Source organism: Lemur catta, chromosome 3 (genome assembly GCF_020740605.2).
Source record: "Lemur catta isolate mLemCat1 chromosome 3, mLemCat1.pri, whole genome shotgun sequence".
NCBI lineage: Eukaryota > Metazoa > Chordata > Mammalia > Primates > Lemuridae > Lemur > Lemur catta.
This window is the reverse complement of record NC_059130.1, coordinates 108,239,397-108,248,471: the sequence shown is the minus strand read 5'-3', so window position 1 is coordinate 108,248,471 and position 9,075 is coordinate 108,239,397. Positions and strand designations below refer to the sequence as shown.

At 57.8% G+C, this 9,075-nt stretch overlaps 2 protein-coding genes across 2 annotated transcripts; one reads left to right on the top strand and one right to left on the bottom strand.

Moving 5' to 3' along the window:
- The first annotated feature begins 280 nt into the window (after positions 1-280).
- Positions 281-3,436, top strand: FAM110D (family with sequence similarity 110 member D). Its single transcript, XM_045545910.1, is given in 4 exon segments — positions 281-373; positions 2,115-2,646; positions 2,648-2,935; positions 2,937-3,436. Coding segments are annotated over 3 exon segments (816 nt in total). The 5' UTR covers positions 281-373; positions 2,115-2,208; the 3' UTR covers positions 3,027-3,436.
- Positions 3,437-4,371: 935 nt separating this feature from the next.
- Positions 4,372-8,428, bottom strand: C3H1orf232 (chromosome 3 C1orf232 homolog). The gene is made up of 4 exons (XM_045545907.1): positions 7,895-8,428; positions 6,240-6,323; positions 6,033-6,130; positions 4,372-4,721 (listed from the first exon to the last, which is right to left on the bottom strand). Exons 1-4 carry the CDS (start codon positions 7,976-7,978, stop codon positions 4,430-4,432), a joined length of 558 nt encoding a protein of 185 aa, XP_045401863.1. The 5' UTR covers positions 7,979-8,428; the 3' UTR covers positions 4,372-4,429.
- Positions 8,429-9,075: the final 647 nt, after the last annotated feature.

The window sequence follows — 9,075 nt, the reverse complement described above, 5'->3', positions numbered from 1 at the left end:
CCCCAGACCTTTGGAGGAAGCCTGAGGATCAGGAGCCCTCCTTTTGGGTGCTGGCTCTGCCCCGACCTCGCTGTGCCTCCTTGGCAAATCACTGAACCCAGCAGGGCCTGTTTGGCCATCTTAAAATAAAGGAGCTGGACCTGGCTCATAGGTCCTCAGTGCTGACAGAGTGTGATCAGGAAGGAGTTAACGGAGGCCAGACTCTGGGTCAGGAAGGGTTAATCTGGGGGGTGAGGGGTGGAGGCTCTCTCTGCTTTTCCTGTGGAGAGTGAGGTTTGGCTGCCACCAAAGTTACTTCTAGTCCCTGCTGTCCCTCCTGCCCTCAGTCTGGACCTGCCCAGGGACCCCTGCAATTCAGCCTCCCTACGCAGAAGTGAGTGCATCCTAAGCCCAGAGCTGGGGTGGGAGGGGACCAGGGGCCCAAGGGCAGGGAGGTTGGTGCCAAGCCACTGAGCCTAGAAGACAGCCCACATCGAGAGAGCTGAAGCTTTGGGCAGCGCTGGGACCACTAACTCCAGGACTGGGAGAAGGTGGGCAGAGGGGTGGTGAGGCTGAGGACCGCTGCCAGGCTTCTAGGGTGGGACGTCTGCGGCTGGGCACCCAGGCCAGCCCAGAAGGCAGGGAGGAGGCAGTGGACGGTAGACTATTTTGGTTCTTGTGTTTAGGGACTTTTTATAGTCTCCCTGCTCAGAGCTGGGGAGGAGGGGACAGAGGGCACTTATAAAGTCAAACACAGTGCACTCCTGGGACCTTGGAACCTGACCCACTGCCTAGTATAGTCCCTGGGAGGCAGGGAGGGAACACTGCCAGGCTCTCCTTGCTGCCTGGGTTCCCAGTCCCCAACTGCCTATGGGCAGACTTACACTAGATGTACTTATGCTAGACTAGACTTACACTAGATGGTGGGGTTGGGGGTGGGCTGGGGTTGGGGGGCGGTCTCTGCCCCAAGGCCTCTCATGGTCCCTTCCCCACATCCCTGGCTAATTCGGGTCCTTTGTTGCCTCCAGATCCAAGGTCCCTTCAGCCCCCAGAACTTGGGAGGAAGCGGGAGATGGGGGAGGGGGGAGGCACGTGGGTGGCCCCTTCTGTTACTGCCAAGAGAACTGTCAGCTCTTGATTTACAACCCCTCCTCACCCTTTTCCCCAGCAGAAGGGAGGTGAAGGGTCAGAGGTCTCAGGATGAAAAAGGGGCAAGGACCCTGAGGGCAGATTTCTGGGAGTGCAGGTTACTGGGAAGAATTAGTGGGAGGCACTTTTTAGTGAGGCAAGAGGCCCATGTCTAACGGAAATTGCTTGGTTTTTAGAGCAGTAGGAATAGAAGCAACATATCAGAGGGAAGTTCTGATAGGCAAGTGAGTGATCCAGTCTGAACTTAGCTCTGGACTGCAAGGCAAGAGACCTGGGTTCCAGTGCAAGCCCCTAACTCTCAGTGTGACTGTGCATGCCCCTCCTCTCTAGGCCAGTTTCCTCCTCTATGAAATGGAAATGCAGAGGTTAGACAAGGTGATGTTTACAGTTTGGCCTTCTGGAATCTCCTTGGTGAGGGCACAGAGTGCCTGGCAGTAGCTAGCTGACATGGCCCGGGGACCACCTCCCTCTCCTTCCCAGATGGCCCTGCTGGGCCTGGGCGGGGCAGTTGGCTGCAATTACTGGAGGCTTCTACCCTGTGGTTATATCCTTGACCTCGGTGTTTGGGGGCGGGAAGGGTGGGCCCTGCTGGAGCCAGCCTGTGGCTGGGAGCCTCCTTGTCTTGGGCTCAAAGCTGCTGGGTTGGGAAGAGGTATTTTTTCCGGTTCAGGCCACTTTCGAGAATTGGGCCGGGACCAGCCCTATTTCCTTTTCCAAGTGTCCTGCTTGCTGATGTCTGCTTGCATGACCCTGTGGCCAGACTGGGGCACCCTCAAAGGGGCATATATTTCAGCGTGGCCAAGGAGCCCTCCCCATGTCTCTGAAGGATGGGAGAGGGGATGGCCTGAGCCTCTGCTCCCTGGACATGGCACCAGCGGACTTGGATGTGGGAGGGGTGGCTGACTGATCCCATACAGAGGCATGCCTGCAGAAGAGGGCCAGGGACATCTCCTACCTTCTCTCTGACCATTCCTCTCTCCCTGCAGTCCCCACAGAGCGCAAGCCAATTGCACCTGGCTCCTTGGCTGGCTACATACCTCCAGCGGCTTATGGGGCACTATCCTGCCCAGCTCTGCTAAGATGCTCCTGGCCTCTCCCTCCACCCCGTCCAGGGGACGGACACCTAGCGCCGTGGAGAGGCTGGAGGCCGACAAAGCCAAGTATGTCAAGACGCACCAGGTGATAGCGCGGCGACAGGAGCCAGCCCTGCGCGGGGGTCCCGGGCCGCTCACCCCGCACCCCTGCAATGAGCTGGGGCCCTCTGCATCGCCCAGGACGCCCAGGCCCGCCCGCCGGGGCAGCGGCAGGAGGCTACCGAGGCCGGACTCCCTCATTTTCTACCGCCAGAAGCGGGACTGCAAGGCTTCAGTGAACAAGGAGAACGCCAAGGGCCAGGGGCTGGTGCGGCGCCTCTTCCTGGGCGCCCCCCGAGACGCCGCCCCGAGCAGCCCCGGCCCCACAGAGAGACCCGCGGTTCCTGGGGCTTGGGCTGCGCCTCAAGATGACGCGGAAGCGGCGGGGAAAGCGGGCGCTGTGCCCCACGTGCTCGCTGCCCCTGTCGGAGAAGGAGCGCTTCTTCAACTACTGCGGCCTGGAGCGCGCGCTGGTAGAGGTGCTGGGCGCCGAGCGCTTCTCTCCGCAGAGCTGGGGCGCCGACAGCAGCCCGCAGACCGGAACTTCCCCGCCACCGGGCTCTGGGGACGCCAGTGACTGGACATCCAGCGACGGGGCCCCGGGCGGCCCGGACTGCGCGGGCGGCGGCGGCGGCTCGGAGGCAGCGGGCTCGGCGCGCGACGGGCGCCCGGCGGGTGTCGGTGGTGGAGCGCAACGCGCGCGTCATCCAGTGGTTGTACGGCTGCCAGCGCGCCCGCGGCCCGCCGCGCGAGTCCGAGGTGTGACCGCGGCCACTCGGGAGCCGGCTCCCGGGAAGTCTGAGGCGCGGGGCGCCTTTGCGCAAGCCCCTCCCTCTGGAACTCGGTTTCTTCATCTGAACCTTGGGGCGATGGGACAAGACGATCCCGAAGGCCCTTCCCAGCGCATGCAGCGGAGGGGGAGAGGGCCTCGTGGCCCCTGTGGAGGCCAGGGCTGGGGAGTGATGTCTGGGGTGGGAGAGCTGAGCAAACCTGCTGAATAAAGTTGAACGTTATTTCAACGGACGTGAGTTTGGATTAGGGAGCAGATGTTGAGGAAGGGGGTGAACGGGTTTGCGTGGGTTTTGGAGTGTGCGACCCTGGGCAAGCACTGAACCTCACTGGACGGAGCGGCACCCCTCGGTTATTAAAGGGAGAAAGGAGAAAATAAAAGTATTTTGAAGTAGTTGTAACGCGCCCGGCGTATAGGAAGTGCTCAGTAAACGGTAGCCGCTTTGACTACTACAGAATTAGCACTAACACCATTGTGATCATGTCCTCCACAGACTCTCAAATAGACCCAAACTAGCTGGGAGCTGGGAATGGCGCGTTTGGAGAGTCCTAAGAGGAGTCTACTCCAAAAATCTGGGATTCACCGACCCTTGAAAGGCCCCCATTTTCGGAGCCTTGCTGCCCCCTTGTGGTCACTCGGTATGAAGGGCTGAGATGTGGAGGATCCGACACTGAGGACATTAAAAGGGACGACCCTTTGACCAAATTTTGCCAGCCCCCAGCTTCACATCCTGCTACTGCCTCCCTTTCCCTCAAGGATACACAGGTCACCTGTTTCCCTCACACGTTGCCACCTCTAAAGCTTTGTTCATGTATCTCCTCCCTTTCCTCTTCCCTTTCCCTTTCCCTTTCTCTCCACGCATCCTTCTCAGATTACATGTATTCTTCGAGAAGCCTTTCTGAATTCCCCCGTTAGCCTCATCTCCTCTGAGCTCCTACGCGCAGCCCTACTTTTGTGCCTCAATTTGTCACCTTGCGTGGGACTCTCTGGTAGTTTAGTAAGTTCTCTCGCTAGTCTCTTTGCCTAGTACAGGGACCACGCACATAATAGGGCCCCAGGCAACGTTTGTTGGATTAAATGAAGCTGGACAGGGCAATGGAACCAGTCCTCCGGGGCTGCCCAACTTCCTGGAAAGTTGTACCTTAAATCTAACACAGTCCTTCCTTATACCTGGGCTGTGTCTGGTTATTTCCTTCACCCACCCCCAGTATGTTTGCGGGCGACGGAAGTGAGGACCTCTCCAGCCGGCCCCTGCCTGAGGTCTCCCACCCAAAAGCAGCCTTTCCTGATGTCCAGACAAAAGCACGCGGTGGCGCGGAGTGTTGGGCCAGGGGTTTATATGAGGGGTAGGGAGCGGGCGTCCAGTTCGGCCTGCCGGCTAGTCGCCCTTGGGCGCGGCCTTCACCCTCATCTCGGCCAGTTTGTGGGTGAGGAAGCCCCACTTGAAGCCGGCCGCCGGGTCAGCCTCCCGCGGCTCGGCGCGCTCAGCGTCTTCCTCCGCGGCCTCGTCCCCGGGCTCGGGGTCCGGCTCCGTAGTGGGTTCGGCGCCGCGCAGCATGGACGCCGCCGCCGCCTGCTGCTGCTGCCACCTGCTGGCGAACGCGTCCCAGAACCCCTGCCCGCGCGGCTCCGCAGCTGCGGCCTGCGAGGGGGGCCGCGCCGCCAGCGGGCTGCGGGAGAGGGGCGGGGTCAGGGCGGGGTCGGGGGCGGAGCCGAGCAGCCCCGAGAGGGACCGAGGAGAGGGGGCGCCGCCGAGGGCCGAGTAAGGGCCGAGGGTAGCCGGGTGAGGCCGGGGGCTGCGGTGCGAAACCGGGTCAAGTGACTAGGGGCGGGGAGCGAGAGGGCGGGTCAGGGCCTGGAGGCAAGGGGGAGGGCTCAGAGGCGCGAGGAAGTGGGGCTGGGGAGGGACAGGGTCGGGGGATTAGGGTAGTGGGGCGAGGCCCGTGGAGAGAAGCTGGAGGCGGTGGGTCTGGGAAGCTGGGGGAGGAGCCCTGAGGGAGGGGCGGGGCCCACGGATGCCCGGGAGAGCGGGGTGGGGGTTGCGGGTACTTAGATCCCAAGGGAGGGAAGCCTTCGGGAAGAGGCGGGGCAGGGACCTGTCAGGTCCTGGGATTGAGAGACAGGCGGAAAGCCCAGACCAAAGGCTTAGGGGAGAGAGGGAAACTGGGACAGTGGATGGCGGTGGGTGGGAGATGTGGCGGGAAGGGCAGTGAAGCAGGGGTGATGAGGCTTACAGGGGGAGCCTCAAATCTGGGGAGAGTCCCTAGGGAATTGGGAGGGAGAAAAGATTCGTGTGGGGAGGAGGAAAGGAAACCTGGGGGCAGGAGAGATGGAAGTAGGAGAAAGGAATAGAGTTGGGGGCAGTGTGACTGGCTGGAGGAAAGGGCAGAGAAGGAATGTGAGCTAGGAGGGAGACTGAGGCCCTGGGTCTGACCCCCTAATCTTTAGCATCAAGGAGCTTCTAAAATAGTGGTTCTCAAACTAGTGTGCCTCAGGGTCCTCAGGGAAGTTGTGAAAATAGAGATAGATCCCAGGCCTCGGCCCACACCAGCTGAATCGGAATCTCTGAAGGAAGGTCCAGGGAATTTGTGCTTGTCACAAGCTCCCTTGGAGGATGAGGGGTTAGACAATATTTGGGAACTACTGATCTGGATCCCCTTCTGTTGCAAACACCTAAAGGTATTCTCCTCTGTTCCCTGGTTCTAGGGAGATTGCCCCTCCCAAGTGGGTGGGGAGAGACAGCCCATAAACACCTTCTAGCACCTCAATCCCAACAGCTGGTGATTCCTCCCAGGATCTAACCTAATCTCCCAGATATTCTGGTTTGGCCTCTTTCCTGCTGACAGGAAACAGAAACAGCATGGGGCTGTACCTCCCCAGCCCTCTGTGGTCAGAAAGACAGACAGACCAGAAGGAAAGGACATGGCAGAAGGGGGACCCCAGGCCCCCTCCAGAACCACCCCAAACACACACACACATACTGGTCAGCACAGGGCTCCGGTGGCAGCAGCTTGTCCTCATCTTCTTTGTTAAACAGAGATGACATTGTCAGCCAGCCTTTCACCCCGACCCCCTGAACCTGGGAGGGGGGCTGCAAGTCAGGGAAGGGTCCCCGCACAACCTCCCGGGACTCCATAGCAGCCACTGCCAGGATCCCCAGGGTTGAGGTGGAAGAAGGGAGAACTCACCCGGCGGGCCAGCTGTGACATGGCATTGGAGGCCTCCTCAGTTGGTTCTGCCTTCTCAGACTCCACTAACGCTGGGTTCTCCCTCTGGGACACAAGACCCCCACCCAGTGTGAGAGAGGCCCCAGAGGAGCGGGACCTCCTTCCCCCACTGCTAGCCCAGTACACACAGACCAGGCACCCCAAACCCTGAAGAACTAAACACACACCTATACACCTCCCACCTCCACAAAGGCACATGTGAATGCATACAGGTGTGTATACCTCTACACTAAGCTACCAGTCACATACACATACCTGTACAGTAAATCCCCGCAGACAGGCTTGAGTGCACTTACCTGCCCACCCACAGACACATCCATACACACCCAAAACACATGGACAAGGACATACATGCTGATGTAGACACACACCTGTACATGAGCATGCTTCCACATGGCTACAGCTTTTCACCTGTACATAAATGTATGTGCTGTGAGGCACCTATACAAGGACATTCATACAGTTATACTCTTCTCACCTGTGCACTTACACAACTGCAGACAGCAGCACAGAGGCCCACTCACAGCACACAAAACCTCTCTACCCAACCACAGACACCCAAACACATATACCATACTAACATAACACCTGCAAATGCCTACATAGAGGCACACAGGCATAGACTCCTGCCCAAAGTGTTCACACCTGCACATACACCTTCACTGGGGATTCCACACAGATGCCCATCCCAGCACTCACCCACAGACACTTCTACACAAGCCTAGCCTTGGACACCAACCTGTCTAGATATATATTTATTGATACATACACCTGTGATGTATGTGCCCCTGCCACATCTGTTTGTATAACTGCCACTTATCACAGTCTCTAGACATAAGACCATTCCCAGTTTTTAGAGACAGGGTCTCACTCTTTCCCCCAGCCTGGAATACAGTGGTATGATCATAGATCACTGCGGCCTCAAACTCCTAGGCTCAAGTGATCCTCCTGCCTCAGCCTCCCAAATCTTTGGGACTACAGGTGTGCGCCACCATGCCTGGCTAATTAAAAAAAAAAAATTTTTTTTTTTTTTAGAGATGGGGTCTCGCTATGTTGTCCAGGCTGATATCAAACTCCTGGCCTCAAGTGATCCTCCCACCTCAGCCTCCTGAGTTGCTGGGATTACAAGTGTGAGCCACCATGCTGGCTTTTTTGGTTTTCTTAATGTCAGAACAAAGCATGGTCTAAGTATGGCTTTTGACCTGATGCTGCTGCAGTAACTTTTAGAGGACAAGTGCCACTTCCCCTGCCTCCAGTAACAGGGGGCTCAATACCTCATTCCCATTTCTACTCAGCTCTGCCCATTAGAAAGTTGTGTCAACCTAAGTGTACCCTGTGTGGCTACTGCCCCCTGGTCCTCTTCTATGGGCAGCCTTGGATTTTTGGAGACAGTGACCACTCATCCCATGGCTCCAGGTCTTCTCTTTTTCAGTTTCCTTGAATGTCCTAGCTTTCTGACACTGCACCATGCTCTACCATCCCTGAGTATGCCAATGGCTTCTGCATAAATGTACCCCCCTCTCTTTCTCAAAGCCCATCTCATGCCCCACTTTGTACTTCTCACTCCTGCTGTTCCTCTGCCCATGCCCCACCCAGCACTCACAGATGGTACCCACCTCCTCTGTCAAGTCCTCCTCAGATTCCCCACTCAGGGTCTGTAGCACTTTGGACTTATAGGTTTTCCAGAAGGCCTGGTTCATGGCTGCTGGGGCAAGGGACCTGGCACCAAGGCACAGGAAGGTGGTGGCTCAGTGGGCACCAGTGGGTCTGGCTCTAGGAACTTGGTGAGGCCAAGAGCCTGTTCCAGGGATCAGGTGACTTCATTAAAGATGCACCAGCCTTCCTAGCTGGCACAGTGCCCCGCAGGTGAACCCGATCCAAAGGAGTCTGGGGTGGGGGAGGATAGAGCAGGCTTTCACCACCTCAGCCCCTTGTCTTGACCCATATTGGTCAAGAATAATGAAGGCATCTCTCTAAGAGAGGCCTCCTTCCTGGGCCCATGAGTACTTGAGGTTGCTGATCCCTTAGAATGGCTTCAGAAAAATCCTCTTCTGTTCACAAAATCCTTAGGTCTAGGACCCACACTGGGGCTCTTGTGACTAGCCAAAGCAGCTGAGCCCCACCCTGAGTCCACTCAGCCTCGGTGAACTGGAGTGGGAAGGTCCTCAGAGCCCCAGTCGGCACCCTGGGCTCACATTTCACTGCTTTGTCCGGGCTGGAAACTGATTCCTCTCCCCAGGGATGCACGTGCCTGTCTCCCTATTTCCTGGCAACAGATTCCAAAAAGCTGGAGCCCCTGAATTATTGCTGAGCTCCTCTGGTCCCTTCCAGTGCAGTTGGCTCTGGACTGCCTGGGAGGCACCAGGCTCTCGTGAATGGGGAGAAGCCCGCTGGCCCTCTCCCCACTCTGAGCACACACCTAGGCTGTCTCTTTGCCTTTGCTGCCAGCCCACTCCTGGGATTCCAGGCCTCCGAGAAAGGAGGCAAAGACGGAGAGGTCCTTCTGTGAGCACCTCTTCTTCTTGTGAGAGGAGCTGAACCCTCTTAATTCTGACAGGACGTCTGAGTACCGCGATCTCTGGGAGGAACACCCCTGTCCCACGGATTTGGCTGGGGGGTGGATGGAGGATGGAGACGTAAGGGAATAACTGGGGAGTCGGGAGAAGTGGTGAGGACTTTGTCAGGAACTGGAGATATCTCGGGAAGTCCTGCTGCGGCTGGGATTCCAAACTCATTCACTCTCATTTATTCATTTATTCACGTCACAGACATTTATCAGTGCCTTCCAGAGATGTTT

Bases quoted from the DNA above. Each gene is read 5' to 3' on its own strand.
- C3H1orf232 (XM_045545907.1), bottom strand. From the start codon at position 7,978: ATGAACCAGGCCTTCTGGAAAACCTATAAGTCCAAAGTGCTACAGACC. The intron at 6,131-6,239 runs GTGAGTTCTCCC...CCCCCCTCCCAG, and splicing joins TGTCACAGCTGGCCCGCCGG to GTTCAGGGGGTCGGGGTGAA. The intron at 4,722-6,032 runs GTATGTGTGTGT...CCTCTCCCGCAG, and splicing joins CCGGAGCCCTGTGCTGACCA to CCCGCTGGCGGCGCGGCCCC.